Below are 16,480 nucleotides of genomic sequence, written 5' to 3'. Positions count from 1 at the left end.
TACTACTAAAAATCCTAACTTCAAAGAATAAATACTATTATTTATGCTGAGGTATTTTAGCACTTGGGTTTTTTATTGTGGTGTGTTTGTGCACGCACACACTAACTGTCCTGATCTACCTTAACTCCCTTGGGGCAGGGAGTTTCTCACTAAGCCTTTCCAGCTAGGATGGCTGGCTCATAACTCCCAACTTTTATCTGTTTCTAGCCCACAGGTGCTGGGATTAGAGGATGTGTAGCCGTGCCTGGTTTTATGGACGCTGTGGTTACGCTCGGGTTCTCAAGCTTCCGGCACAGCAAGTACTCTTACCCACTGAACCACGTCCCCGCATAACACTCGGGGTTTCTAAGACTATCTACTAGGCTTTCAACAAATCACCTACAAAACTAACACTGACTCAGGAATTAGAGTAAGTGCTGATGAAACAAAACTGAGTAAGATCTAGGAATGCTTTTGAGAATGATATAGTTAATTAAAAAAAGATCTAGCTTTAAAAATTATGGTAAAAATGTGAGAAAGTATAAAAGTATAAAAGTATAAGCAGGATATGCTTGATGAACTGAGATGAATGATGAGTATAGCAGAAAGAGTGCAGAGAAGACACTCTGAAAAGCCTCCGTAGAAAGTGAAACGGTAACACGTGGAGAGAACGTGCAAGACTAGAATACAGGTGCCTTGTCAGCGGAGGTGAGACAAGTACAGTCACAGCACGGAGATCCAAAGATCTGGGGCTGGAGAGCTGCGTCCACAGGTAAGAGCACATGCTACTCCTACAGTTTGGTTCCCAGCATCCACCTGGCAGCTTCTAATCATCCCTACACCAGTTCCAGGGGAATCCAACAGCCACTGCTTACCTCTGCAGGCATGGGTCTAGACATGAATCTCATACATACACACAGACAAAGCTCCTACACATAAAAAGTAAATAAATATAAAAAATAAAGAGACTGTCCTCTATGGTCAGAGGTCTAAGAAAGCTGGAGTTTCCCTTTCAAGCAAGAAAAGTGATGCAATCGGAAAGCTACCTGCTGAGATTTTACCCTGGAACAGCTGAAACTTCCATCTCCAATGATCACTGATCACAACACTTTTGCTAAGAGTAGACACTGAATTCTCAACACCATGATCCATATAACCCTTTTCAACTGATAATAGTAAATCTAAGATAACTATGAGTTACATATATTTTAAAAGATTGCTTATGTTAGGGACAGAAAAGAACATAATAAAAAATAGATATCCAAGGAGTTTTCAGATGCTACATGTAAAGTCTCGAATAAAACTAAAAGCAGTGGCACCCAGGAAGAACCTCACACATTTTAGCTATTATTATCATTTCTGCTATCACAACTATTACAATCTGCCCTTGTTCAATCATCACTACTAAGTTATTTTAAATATTACATTTCTATTGCACAGTTTCTGAAGAAATCCACATCCTATGCTGAATAATATGGCATCTTTCATATTCTGGATTCAGACTCCCTAGGTTTACTTCCAAATTCCACTTAGTAGCTGCGTAAATCTGAGGTAATTTACTCATAGACTATTATCTCAGTGTAGTTTGCATCTGTAACACTAAGATAACAACAGCATTCTTCACAGAAGGCACCATGCAGTTTGAACTATGAATTACAGGGGAAAGGCCCATGATACCACCTAATGACAGCAAGTACTCTAGGTGTTCACACTATGACTAAATGTAGCAATTTGCTAACAATAAGTTAACATGTGGGGTCCATTACAGTCCAGTGTTACTGGCAATGGAAAAAACATTAATGTTCCTTACAAAGCCCCAACTGTTAAGAAGCAGCAGGTAGACTTAACAAAAGTGAGTAATCTGCCCAGAGTCGTGGTGCTACTCTGTGGCAGAACTGCAAGGCTAACAAACACTTCCAGTTACAAAGCAGGTTATCTAGTCATTTCCAAAAGGATTATATAATTAATTTTCAGAATGGATTTTTGTTACATACCCACAGCCAGTGGAAGACAGAAACATTTAAGCTTAGCCTAACTCTGCCCAACCTCAGCACCACATGAGTTCCTAAAAGTGAGAAAGAAACCACTTGACATCCTTCTACCTACAAAGTCTCCTCTAGGAGCAGAAGAGAAACCTCTTCTCTTCACTTAAATAACCTATGACATCAAATACTTTTGCATGCAAGATGGCAAGAGAAAACAATCTACATAGAACCCAGAACTCCTACAAAATATGGCTTTATTCATTCTACCCCAACTCACAAAATTCTATAGAGTAAGATCTAGCTAAGGACAGGCATACAGCTGCTTCCACATAAAAGCTACTTTGTTCTCCATTTAGTCTATCAGAATTCATACAATTTCATGAGGATAGTTTCTACAGCCAAATACTAAAGTGTTGGGGGGAAATTCCTATTGTACAGACTTGGAATTCGTAAAATTGTTAAGTCTAAGGTTTCAAAACACTCAAAATTCCCACTGTTCCTAACATAACAATCAAGGGAGAGATTAGAGCTCCTAAAACATTACAGGGTGACCTATAATATGCTGATTACATGTTTCAGTTACTACAGCAAAAAATAACCCAACAAGACTAAGAATACCTAGCTAATAGTTCTGATTCCTATCTTGATTGAACAACTCCATCCAGTTACAATAGCTAACATTTCCCTAGTAGAAGTAGAGAGTTGACTGCCCCAAAGAAAAGTCCCTAAGCTATTCCCTAAGCTATGATCAGGGATCTAGAGACATGGCTTAGTAAAAGAAGCACCAGCTGCTCTTCAGAGGACCCAGGTTTGATTCCAGCAGCAACATGGTCACCCACAATTTTCTGTAACTCCCACTCCAGGTGATATTATGCCCACTTCTGGCCTCCCAGGGCAATGCATGCACATGGTGTACAGACATATACAGATAAAAACACCCACAGACATAAGATAAAAATAAACCCTCAAATCTGGTCATTAAAAATGTTTGAATCCTTTTAAACTCTATTCAGATCTGAAATGTACTTACAAACAAAAATTAAGGTGTGAGGTTAGTAACAACTCGAAAGTAAAAAACAATGAAAAAGGTCAAGAGTAATGATAATACAGCTCAAGGAAATAAAATGTAATTCCACAAATTATGACATAATAGAACAAGACGTAATGAGATCAATGTTTAATAAGGTTCAGTGTAACTAGGTATACAACCATGTAAAGATAGAATATTAAAACTGAAGTCAAAAGAAAGGACAGTGCCAGAGAAGGTTTGTTTTGATAATTTTCCAAAAATGGAGTGATAAAAAGTTCAGAGTAGGTGCTGGAAAGATGATACAGTGATTAAGAGCACTGCCTGCTCCTCCAGAGAATGGAGTTTGGCTCCTAGCACTCACAACCAGGTGTAATTTCAATTCCAGATATCTGATGCCCTCTTCTGGCCTCCACAAGCACTGCACAGACACAGCACACATACGCAGGCAGGCAAAACACCCATATACATAAAATATGTATACAATCTTAAAACAATTTTTAAGCTCAGAGTGTTAGGACACAATGAAAGAATAAAAAAACATTCAAGCCAGATAGGGAATCTGCACAAAGATTTAGAAAGAGTTGGAAATGGGGGAAGAGCATCCAAGATAGGTCAAGACCAAAAAAAAAAAAAGAAAAGTCTAGAGGCCCAAATAATAGAATTCATATAGGTTCAAAGACAGAAATATATTAAAAGGAGAGAGAGAGAGAGAGAGAGAGAGAGAGAGAGAGAGAGAGAGAGAGAGAGAGAGAGAGAGAGAGAGAGAGAGAGAGAGAGGGAACAGAAAGAAGAGGAACAAAGAGATAAGAGAAAATAAATTTAGAGAGAGAGAACAAATAAATCTAACCTCAAGTCTAGAATCTGGAGCTGGAAACAACTCCAAACCAAGAAGTATCTTTTTATTTTATTCTGAAAAAATTAAGAGTGCTCAAATTTGAGATATGTGATGTTAAAAATTACGTTTTTTAGTAGACACAGATTTACTGTTCCTCTAATAAACTTGGTAGAGACCTTTAAGCATTTATAAGAATGGTTATGGTAAACATAAAACTGAAGGCAGGAGCAAGGAGAAGGAATCTCCCTCTGGGGTACTCAGATAATAGCCAATCAGCTTTCAGTTGGGATGATGGACCCTCCAGCCAAACCAAAACCTGAACAGCCATTCAGTACCTTGTAAGCCTCCCTGTCTGCACTTTAATTTTGTAAAAGTTAAATTTGTTAATATTTTTTTTCTTTTTTTTTTTTTTCGAGACAGGGTTTCTCTGTAGCTTTGGAGCCTGTCCTGGAACTAGCTCTTGTAGACCAGGCTGGTCTCGAACTCACAGAGATCCGCCTGCCTCAAATTCCCTAAACATGTGTATTAATTACTTTAATAAGCATAGTTCCCGTGTACCAGACACAAAGCATTAAAATAATGTCTGGTACACGGGAACTATGCTTATTAAAGTAATTAATACACATGTTTAGGGAATTTTTAACGAGGCATTTGCAAATGAATCTATATGTTATCTAGTAGATCATGAAACAAGTAAGTCTGACCTTTACTTTCCTCTCTGGGGAATTATAATGTCTAGCATCTAATAATAAAAAAGTCATGAGGATGCAAAATTCCATTATAAAAAGCTGTGGACAAAGCAGAGGCTCTATAATCATATTTGGGAAGGGACAGGAAAAAGTAAAGATATGCCCAAATAAACAGTGATGGGTAGTTTGCTAGGTTAAGACAAAGGAAAAATAAGTAGGTATATCAACCAACTGGCTTTAGAAATAAAAGAACTCCAAATACTTATAAGAGTTTACAAATTCCTAATATTAGTAGACGGATCTTAAAAGCAAAATGAACTAAGAAGCAAGTGTTATTAGATCAAATTGCTAATTACAGATGTTAGACCATTTGTTATGACAATTAATTATAGATCTGTAGACATGGACATTACAAACATGGATCGAGTATCTTCTTGCGTTGTAGGTTTGAGGAGACACACCTCAAATTTCTAAGGGGACCTAAATACAATTTTATGAAAAATCATTAAATAATGATTACACTAGAAATGTTCTGTAAAGTCAAAAGGCAACATTGGCTTAATAACATTAGATATTACAAGCATAAAACATGAAGCCCAAAATATCAAGTGATCTCATTTGAACTAATTAAAAAAAAAAAATCAGATTGTTTGCTTGTGTTACATTGTTGCCTGCCTTGCTTCTTCACTACAAACCAGTATGGGGGGGAGGGGCACAAGAGACTGAAAGTGGAGGGGACAGTGACAGGCCGCAAGAAAAAGACTAGTAAGTACCCCAGGTCTCCTGAAGAGACCAGAGGAAGAGGGTGGGGCTTCTCACCACAAAGCCTTCTGCTGCTCTCAGAGAACTAAATGCTAGCAGAAACAGTGACTATTTGCATCGAGCTTCACAGTTCTGGCCCTGGCTAAGCAAAGTCTTCCACCCCAACTTCTCTTCCTCTTCTAATCAACTTCAACTAACATAAGAGCATAATTTTCCTTCCTCTACTAAACAGATGAACTATCAGAGGTTCATAAGCGCACAAGGAACACAGAAATATCAGTAAAAGATATAAATGTGCGTGAGACTGAAGACATGTTTACTTTAAAGTAGGAAATCCTTTCCCCTCCGTTTTTAAGGGGGCTTAGGGTTTTGGAGTGCATGGGCAGCCTGTTTTACGGCAGGCAGTTCTCCAGTAGTTCCTATCCTGAGCAGTCCTGGATGCTTGGGCTATTGTCACACCCAAGGTTCCACAATGATGATGATCATGATTAGGGTTGACGACTGGGCTGCCTCTATAGAGAGCTTTACGTCTCAATGTTTCAAGTGCTGAGGTTATAGACATATGCTATTGCAGTGAGCTCAGAAAATTTGCTTTATTTTTAAATTGTGTGTGTGTGTGTGTGTGTGTAGGTGCGTGTACATTCATGTGTGCAAGAACATAAGTCCATGCCTATGTGAGGAGGCCAGAAGAGGACACTGAGTGTCCAGCTCTATTATTATTCCGAGACGAGAAGTTCTCTCACTGAACCTCATGCTAGGCTGTCTGTCTCCACGCCCCCACAGAGCTGGGGCTGTAGGTACAAGCAGCCATATCAAGCTTTATATGTGGGCTCTGGAGACTTGAACTAAGGTCCTCATGCTGGTGCGACAGGAGCTGCTAAGCTGTCTCCCAGCAACCCCAGGAAGATTCCTTAAAGTTCATGTTCTCATCAGCTATTTCATATTATAATCAACAATACCCTAGGACCGTTTCTTCAGTTCAGAATCACTGTGGTTTGTGTTCTGAATTCTTCCAATCAGTCAGCAAAGCGATTTGTTGGAGGGATGGAGGGGTTGTTTCTAGAAGAACAGAAGAGTCAGTTCACACTTTTTCATACCTACCTTCTCACCACTTGAGTAGAAGAAATACCGCAATCGGACTATGTTACAATGATCTAGCTTTCTCATGATCTGGAGCTCTCGGTTCTGCAAAAGAAGCACATGCAATAATTAAGAATGACAGCTACTCATCATAATGACCAAGGTACTTCTAAAATAACACTAAGCATAGAAACAGGCTCTGAATATGCTGTCAAAATGTATGGCAAACCAGGCACCCAGTGGCATGCAACTGTAATCTCAGTTCTCCTGAGGTGGAGGCAGGAAGACCATGAGTTCAAGGCCAATTGGGATACTCTACCTACAAAATAAAAAGAAGGGAGAAGAGAAAGACCAGTGTCAGACAGTGAGTCATCGGCCATTACTCCTCAGTAGAACAAATGCAGAAATTAAGGTCTGGATTTCACTCCAACATTACAGGACCACAAAATTCCCTAAATAATCTCTGATAGGGTGGTTTTTATAAGTATCAGGAAAAATCAATGTTCAGTGAAGTCTCGTGTCTGAAATGTACTTAACAGACTACTGCCATCCTCATGTTCTCACTAAGGTGCTCTTTCCTAGCTGAGCACTGATACACCAGCTCCACAGGAAGGGAGCACTGCAGGTCTACAGGTGCAACACATTTATTCTGTGCCACACACTGTTCAATATTATGGACAAAGAAATAAACAAAACTACTCTCAAAAAACTCAAGGGTCTATTATGTATGAGCTCATGTTTTACCTCTGGGTTATGGCTATACCCAAAGGGAAGTTTAAAATATGGAAATTTAATAAGCATAAGCTGACTCGGGGGGTGACACCTGGTTTTCAATGTCCAGCTTCCAAAAAAAGCCCCATGGGACCATGTTTGCCTATAATCTCAGATCCCATAAGTAGAGGCAGGCAGATCCTAGACACTTACTGGCCAGTCAACCTAACCTACACACTTAGTATTTCAGGTTCATGAGAGACCCTGAGGTGCGAGAGCACATTCTGCTCCTTCAGCCAATAACCTTTAAGATACCACACTGGGGCATGGTCTCTTATACTTTAAAAAAGGAGCAGAACCATGCTAGCTCCTGTTCAGGTGACTAGACTCTCTGTTTCCTGTTTGCGACAAGAGGATTGTTGTTTGGGACAGTGATCTCTAAGTTTTTCCCCTTAAAAAAATAATCCCTTTTATTATCCATAATTCTTAACTGGTGTGGGACTGTTTTGCGGCTTCATCTGGCGCCCAACATTTGGTTTAAGAACCCCTGGTTCTACTGCCCGCCACCAGCTCAGTGTGCTCCCAGCTCAGCGTGAGTCCTCCCTCAGCAGGCCATGGCCTGTGCGTGGAGCCAGCAAGAAGAGGGAGAATGGTAAAGACACTCAAGGTTTTCTCCAGTCTCTCTCCCCTCTATTCATTCCCTTTCCCCCCCCCCACACACACCCCACAAACACCCATGATATTTAAGTCCTCTTTATTTGGGTAGTAGTTTTGATCAAAGGTACAATTATCTGTCACCTGTCTGGTCAATTTAGTAGCTTTCTGAGCTCAATGAGTCTAGAAAAACGTGTGTAGGAACTGATGAGTGAAGTAGGTTTTTGTTTTGTTTTGAATTTATATTTTTTAAAATTTCTTTTGGGGGTGGATGCTACAGGGGTGAGGAATGAATATAGAGGGACTAGGAAATGAGCAGAATTAGGGTATATGACATAAAATTCCCAAAGAATCAATTAAAAATGTTAAAATGTCAAATTTACTAGCTATAGATAATAGATATTTTAGATCAAGGTGTGAGGGGGGAACTTTGTAGGAACACACAGGGACTCCTGACCATCAGTGTGACTTAGGAGATGAGCCTCTGGGCACACCTGTGATTCATGATCATGATCAGACCAACCGAGGCGGGAAGACCCCACCCTGAAGTCCATGGCACTACTCCCTGGGCTTATGCCCTAGACTCAATAGAGGGCAATTGCTAGCTAAACACTACCATTACCATTCTCTGCTTCCAGGCTGTGGGTGAAATATGTCACCCCTTCCACAAGGACTTGCCAGTCAAGATGGACTGTACACTTGAACTTTAAGTCAAAGGAAACTCTCCCTGAAGCTGTTCTAGTCAGAGTATTTTATTACAAAACAGGAAAAGTAACGAAGACATATTTGAAGCTGTTAGCAAACAACACAGCAGTTATGAAGAACCTCGGGAATAGGTTTGGATGTTCCAGAAAGAGCTAGAAAGATAAGATGGTTGCATCACTGAGAGTATGAGAGTATGGGGGAGATAAGTTCAGAGAGAGAGACAGTAGGGGGCAAAGAGGAATAAAGTCTCTTCAACCACGGAAAGAAATTCAATTTAAATGTAATGAAAGTCAATAGAGATTTTGACAGGTGGAAGTTATGAGCTGACATACCATTGCAAAAAATTGTTCTAAAAATTGAACAGAATATGTTTGAATAATGGGGGGCAGGAGGAATCTTGAAAAAGAAAGGAAGGAATAATGGAATTTTAAGTGAAGAAGGAAAAGAATTTACCTTGGAGCCATGAAGTCATCATTTTTATTAAAGGACTAAGACAGAAGCAGAAAGCTGACGATACGGCTAATGGAAGATGTTGGTTTCAGAACAGCAATGATGACACAGACTAATGAGGCGGAATTAAAGCACGTGTAGGAGGCACAGGATATTAAAGACGAGAAAGTTTCAGCGGAGCTCCAGCTATGGAAGGTCAGGAAACCCACTCTCCCCAAACACCTGTGAAATGCTTTCCCGGAGACCCAGAGTAACCTCAGGGAAAATGCGAACAACTCAATGTGTTGTCCAACTCACACATACACTACGTACCAAAAACAAAACAAAACAAAAAAAGGAACCTTTATAACTACAAACATAATCTCTCATGTATAACATAACTTATTAACTGTGCCAAGAAATTAATTTTTAACACAGAACTAAAAAGCTAATTACTATGAAAAAAACTCTATAGACTACAATCAGATAAAAGATTAATAAAATAAAAAAAATACTCTAAAACAATCACACAGGTTTTAAAAAATCCACCTCTGGCCGGGTGGTGGTGGCACACGCCTTTAATCCCAGCACTCGAGAGGCAGAGGCGGGCGGATCTCTGTGAGTTTGAGACCAGCCTGGTCTACAAGAGCTAGTTCCAGGACAGGCTCCAAAGCTACAGAGAAACCCTGTCTCGAAAAACCAAAACAAACAAACAAAAAAATCCACCTCCAGGTCTGGAGCAATGGCTCAGTGGTTAAGAGCACAGAATCCTGATTCGATTCCCAGAACCTACATGGTAGTTTTCATGTAACGCCAGGTCCAGGATATCGAACGTGCTCTTCTAGCCTCCACAGGCCCCAGGCACATACATCATGATGCAGATATTTAAGCAGCAAAACGTGCGCATAAAATACAAAAATAATTTTTAAAATCCAATTCCCAAGGCTGGAAAGAAGGCACAGTGGTCAGGATGCTTGATGACCTTGCACAGGACCCAAGTTTGGGTCCCAGCACCCATAAGGTGGCGCCCAACAGTTCCAGGAATATAGCACCCTCTTCTTGCCTTCATGGGCACCAAATGGGCACATACTAATTCAGGCAAAACACTCATAACACAGAAAATAAAAATAAATGAATCTTTTTAAAAAAATCAAACTCTAGAGTTTCCACAGTATAAAAACTATTCTATTTAAAATGTAAAAACACATAAACAACAGGGAAAAATGATATTTGTGCTTAAAACAACCCAACAGACTGGTTCTGAACAAATGCATTCAGCAATGAATATAAAGCAGCTAGTCTAATCATAATGTACACATGTATTCACTTCCTTTAATTTCATCAAAAAAATAAAATACAAGCCATAACATAATATATTGCATAAAACAGTAATGGCACCAAAGAAGGGAAATGAGGCTTATTTGAGCTGTATTTTACTGGAATAAAGGCAGCATTAAGCTGAAACAGACTGTCATAAATTGAAGTGCTGAGTGTAATCCCCAGAACAAACCACTAAAGATTTGAGCTTAAGAGTCTACTTGTGGCATGTCTGCAAGGAGTTTGAGAGATGGCAGGGAGTGGCAAGGACCAAACTGAACGCTGACAGCACCATTACATGGGCTAGGACCCTAGACTGTCTAATGAGCAGAAGGAAAGCAGCCAGTGTTCACCTCTTTCTGCTTCTGACTGAGACACACGTGCCTAGCCGCCGCCACATTTTCCCCCCACAATGGACTACACCCTCAAACTATAAGCCAAAATAAACCCGTTCTCTCTCTCTCTTCCCCCCCCCCCCAGGTATTTAGTCAGAGCAATGAAAAAAACTAACAGTGCACTAAAAGTTTCCACTTGGATTGGAATATGGAAGGAAAGGAGTTCTCAGGAGGCCCCGCCCATCCTTAAGGGACTCCTGACAGCTACTGTTGGCTGAAGGAAGAACTGTCACTTTCTTCGGTGCCGCTGATAATCTCTGCCCATGCTCCACTAAAATCTTCCACACATGCTCATGTAGGCAATCCTAATTAAATGCAGTGGGTAGCACACAAGACATGAGGTAAGAGCGGAACCTGCTGTGGAAAAGGAGGGTTACAGGAGAAGGGAGGGATGAGTAACAGGGTGTGGGGTGAGACTTACTAGAGTTTATTACATACATGTAGGAAACTGTCAAAAATAAAGACAAAGAAGCCAGAAAGTTCTAGAAGGGAGGAACAAACCAACATGAGCTAGAAACCACGAGATGGTACCAGTAACTCCTTATATGAGATTACATAAATTATGAATGAATTAAGTACATGACCAAAAGGCAGAGATTGCCAAACTGGAGATTTTGTTAGCTTTTGAGACAGGGTTTCTCTGTGTAACCCTGGCTGTCCTAGAACTCGCTCTGTAAGCCAGGGCATGCCCCACTACCACCAGGCTAAAACTGGGCATTTTTAAGATATAAATATATTTCTATCTATAGGAGATACAGTTTAAACTGAAACACACAGATCATTTCAAAGCAAAAGAAATACCAAACTATACCCCACAGGACACTTGTCGATATTGTTATCTAGAAGAGGAGACCTGTTTCCTGCCAGTGCCAACTCACTCTGTAATGACTTCTCCTTACCCACACAACCACCCACGCATTAAAATGTGTGCTCTACCTTAGACCTAAATTTTGCTTCGCATTCCAGAGTGGCAATGCTACCTGCTCACAACAGAGACCACTGATCACACTATTACTGGAATGGCACCTAACGAAAATCGCTACACAACCCCCATTTCCTTCACCAGCTTGCGGCCATCCTCAGTTGTTTCAGCACAGACTCTTCTTATAGCATTTAAAAATATTTTCATATTTATTGTATTTCTGCATGTATTCTTACAACTATAGGTCACTGGTGTTATAGAAAATAAAGTATCCCAAAGCTTACAGGATTCAGGTATTATCTGTAATGACCAACATATGCCCTGCCTTAGCAACTATCTACAAACTTCATAGGAGCAAAAACTGAGTTGCTGCCTTTGCTGGTCAACCAGCATGGAGAAGGGAACTGGGAGGGAAGGCAAGAAGACTCATACATACACAATGAAGTCTTGTAATTGTAATAAACTACGTTTATTTTTTAAAAAGCTACCTACTCAAGATATAACTTCTCTACTGAGAAAATCTGAAGAACACAATTTAAGCAAAAATTGTTTTTTTCCTCATTTTCATAAAAAAGTCATTAGAATACATATATCTCTAAAAGGACTGCTATGGTTTAGATATATTACCTATAAAACACGTAAGTTAAAGTCCTGATCCACAGCTGGTAAATTCAAGCACTAAGAGTGATTGAATCAAAGGACTTTGGACTCATCAGAGGACTGATCCTTGATGGACTCATGTTACGATTAGGAGGGACCGGCTGGAAAGGTGCTTTCTGGGAGTGTGCCCTGGAAAGGTGCATTTGTCCCCAGTCCCTCCCTGTGCTCTCTCGGTTACGCTCTTGTGCTGTAACACCAAGCACAGGCCTAGGAACAATAGAACCTGCTAACACTATAAGCCAGAGTCTTTCCTTTCTTTAATTTCTGTGTTTTCATTGGGGCAACAAAAACTAACAGACAAAGGTTTTTTGTTCATTTTTATAATACCTGACAACTTACATTGGGAGTGGAGGTAGGGGGTGAGTTGTCCGGCTTGTTTCTGAAAGACAAGCCATAGAGCCAAGAATTCCTGGAGGTACTTAGGAACCATTATGTAAAACCTGAAGAAAGTTAACTTTTAGGTGAGGAAACAGCCAGCGAGCTTACAACTGTGGGTGTCAAGTAGGCAGCACACGTCTGTCGATCATCTTTCCTTTCTTTACCAAAGTCTGCTCTATTGAGAGATCTTTTCCCTCATCACAGAAAACTCTGCAGTTGCTGCAAAATAGGATTCACCTCAAAGATTTTGTTTTTAAGACTACCTTCCTTAAATGTAACTTCTATAAAAAATGAATGTTATCCAAAGAGCTGAATCAGTTTAATTCCTATCCATAGTAACAATTAGGTGCTACCCAAACACTCTACAATGGCTTTTTAAATATCAGAATAACTCCAAGTGCACAACAAATATTTTCAGTTCATCTATATCAGAACTGAGGGTCTCTGAAAAATGATGTGCTAATGAGCGGGCAAACCCAAGCTTCCAACACAGTGTGATTGACTTTAGCTCACTAACAAACTGCTGTGTTTGTATATAAGTCAACACAAGAGTGTGGGTCTGAATGAGAATGGCACTTATAGGCTTTTGTTTGATGACATGGTCCCCAGTTGGTGAAACTCTCTGGGAAGAATTAGGAGGTGTGGCCTTGGAAAAGATCTGTCACTGAGCAAGGTGGGCTTTGAGGTTTCAAAAGCCCGTGCTATTCCCAGTCAGTTTTCTTTCTGCCTTGTGCTTGTGGATGTAAGCTCTTAGCTACTGCTCCAGTGTCACGCCTGCCTGCTTGCCTGCTGCCATGCTCCCCTCCATGATGGTCATGGACTCTAAGCCTCTAAAACTGTAAGCTCCAAATAAATTACTTTATGCATTGCCTTGGTCATAGTCCCTTATCACAGCAATAGAACAGTAACTAAGAGAAAGGAGAAAAAAGAGACCTGGTCATTATTTTACAAAATTCTGCAACCGTGTCAGAGAAAACATCTTAATACACAAAGATAAAATTCTTAAATATTGCAAGCCATGAGGAACCACTAGTGTGTTCTGAGTAATAGATTTGTTTTGGGAAGATTACCAGCTATGAAAAAGGTTATTAAAGGGACAAGGGAAAGAAAGAAAACCAGGACTGCAGTGAAGGGAAACACTGAAAGGGAACAGGAAACCAAAGACTGAGACGCAGATTAGCAATGGCTAAGTGGAAAGAGAAGGCAATCTCGCAGGCTTCTTACTAACATGGCTATTTTGTTAATACAACAGTGGGAGCCACTGGCCCTGAAAAGGCTTCAGGATACAGAAGGGGCGAGTTCACACTGGTACATGCTACCTGAAGGTGAGAAGCCTAAATATGCCCTCTGTCCTCAGCAAGAGAGCTATATGGCTCCTCAAGTCACAAAAGCACACACAAATGTGTATAAAATTATAAAAGATCCCCAGACTTGACTGGACCCCTAATTAGAAAACGAAAGGTCAGCCGGACGGTGGTGGCGCACGCCTTTAATCCCAGCACTCGGGAGGCAGAGGCAGGCGGGTCTCTGTGAGTTCGAGGCCAGCCTGGTCTACAATAGCTAGTTCCAGGACAGGCTCTAGAAACTACAGGGAAACCCTGTCTCGAAAAACCAAAAAGAAAAAGAAAAAAAAAAAATGAAAGGTCTAAAATAACATCAAAATACACTAGAGAACTAAACAGCGGTGTCACAGCACCCCATAAAACTTCCTGGTATTTGGAAAGGAGCTCTGAGACATATTTACACCAGGTGCATAAGTGATCACACAAGAGGAAAAAAATGATAGAAGTTTTAAGAGAAGAACTGCAACACTAACAGCCTAAAACAAGAGCCGATGAGTGTTTTCTATGAAGGACCAGATGGAAAACACTTCAGGCTGGCAGAACATATGGACTTTGCTCCAACTACTCAACTCTGCAGTTATCAACAAAATGGAAAAGAACGGACATAACTGTGTTCTAATACAACTTTATTCTTTACTTATAAAAACTAGAGGCAGGCCCATAGTTTACCATTACTCTAGAAATAAGAAAGAAAAATTCTTGATACTCAATTTTTACCGATGATACCTACTCCCCCAAACTTGATTTTTTCAGACAAAGTTGTAATTTTTTATTTCTAATTTCAAATTCTATTAAATCCCATTTTTACAAGTTGGCTAAGTCCAATATTAAGGACTTAGTAAAAATGAAGAAATTCTCCTCCCTTTATTCTATTTTTTTGGTCATTTTGTTGTTGTTTTTTCAAGACAGGGTTTCTCTGTGTAGCCCTGACTGTCCTGGAACTCACTCTGTAGACCCGGCTGGCCTTGAACTCAGAGATCTGCCTGCCTCTGCCTCCCTAGTACTGGGATTAAAGGCATGGGCGACTACAGCCGGCTCCCTTCCCTTTATTTTAAAATGAGTTATGTGAGAATTCTCTACAATGCATTTTGATTATATTCACCTCCCTCTACACCTCCCAGATCTACCTCCTCCTTCCGTTCCAATCCAATTTTTGTGTCTCTCCCCCGTCTCACCACCATTCTTTTCTTTCCTCCACGAATATTTGGTGTTCCCCCATGCTACTCTTGGATATGTGGCCTTCCGCTGGAATGTGGTCAACTACCAGGGCTACAGTTTTAAAGTAAACAGACTCTCCCTCCCCAACAGTTTTCAGTTGCCTATAGCTGGGGGTGGAACTACATGCCCACCTTCTCCCTCCATGCTGAGACTGTCTGGCTTGAGCTTGTGGTGGTCCCATGCACGCTGTCTCAATTCATGTGTAACTGCCCAACTCTGTCCAGAAGACACTATTTCCTTTCAGTCACCTACTGACTCTGGCTATTCTTACTGAACTCTCTCTTATCATGACTCCGGAGCCTTGAGAGGAGGAGTGTAATACAAATACCCCATTTAGAGGTAAGCATCCCACAGTCCACTACAAAAAGCAGCTTCTCTGATGACCATAAGACAGGCACTAACTAATCTCTGGATATAATGATAGATCCTTCATAGTCATTTGAATACTATCTCCACTTAGCAGAGGAATAGTAAGCAGTAGGCTCTCCCTAGGGCCTATGACTTACCCACTCACAAGTTCCTGGTCCAGATACGGTTTTAACTTGTGCAGCTTGACTCACTCTAACTTTAAAAGCAGTTGGCTAGCCATATAATGGTCCTGCCACTCTACACCACAGGGAATGTCTTTGCCAGATCAGTCACTGTTGCAGCTGAAGTAAGGCAGATGAGAGAACATGTGCAGCGTTTATCTTTCTAGGTCTGTTACCTCACTCAGAATGACAGTTTATCTGGATTTTGTTTTCCCAGGATCCCACTAAGTAAATGTATATCACATTTTCATTATCTATACATCAGCTAGTGGACATTTAGGCTATTTCCACTCCTTGGCTATTACAAAAAGAAAAATAATATTAAATATGGATGAGCAAGCATCTCTGTAGAAGAGTCCTTTGGGTATATACCGAAGAAGGACATAGCTGGACAGGGTATATATCTAAAAATGGCATTGCTAGACAGTGTGGTAGATCTATTTCTAGCTTTTTGAGGAAATGTCACACTAATTTCACCAGTTTGTACTGCTACAAACATCTTTATCTACATTTGTTGTCCATTTTAGAAAAAAAAGTTATCTTAGACATTCTGATGGGGGTAAGATGAAATTTCATAGTTTAATTCTGAATTTTCCTGATGATGCAGGGATATTTAACATTTTTAAAAAGTATTTCTCAGCCAGTTGTCTTTTTTTTTTCTGAAAATTCTGTTTACTTCCATGCCCACCCCCAACTTTTTTGGTGGGCTCTTTGAACAGGCTTTCCCTACCTTATTCTGGCTATCCTGGAATTCACAGAGACCCACCTGCCTCTACCTTCCCAGTATTGGGATTAAAAGCATGCATCACGAGTCTCCAAGACGAGTCTCCATACCCCAATTTTTAACTGGGGATTTTT

At 40.4% G+C, this 16,480-nt stretch overlaps 1 protein-coding gene across 1 annotated transcript in view; it reads right to left on the bottom strand.

Moving 5' to 3' along the window:
* Gsk3b (glycogen synthase kinase 3 beta) overlaps positions 1-16,480 on the bottom strand; it is a 145,260-nt gene that overhangs the window by 75,497 nt on the left and 53,283 nt on the right. The window contains 1 exon segment of the mRNA XM_042055808.1: positions 6,382-6,465. Coding sequence (XP_041911742.1) covers positions 6,382-6,465 — 84 coding nt within the window.

Source organism: Arvicola amphibius, chromosome 10 (assembly GCF_903992535.2).
Source record: "Arvicola amphibius chromosome 10, mArvAmp1.2, whole genome shotgun sequence".
Classification (NCBI taxonomy): domain Eukaryota; kingdom Metazoa; phylum Chordata; class Mammalia; order Rodentia; family Cricetidae; genus Arvicola; species Arvicola amphibius.
The sequence above is the reverse complement of the archived record's forward strand: the minus strand, read 5'-3'. Positions and strand labels throughout refer to the sequence as shown.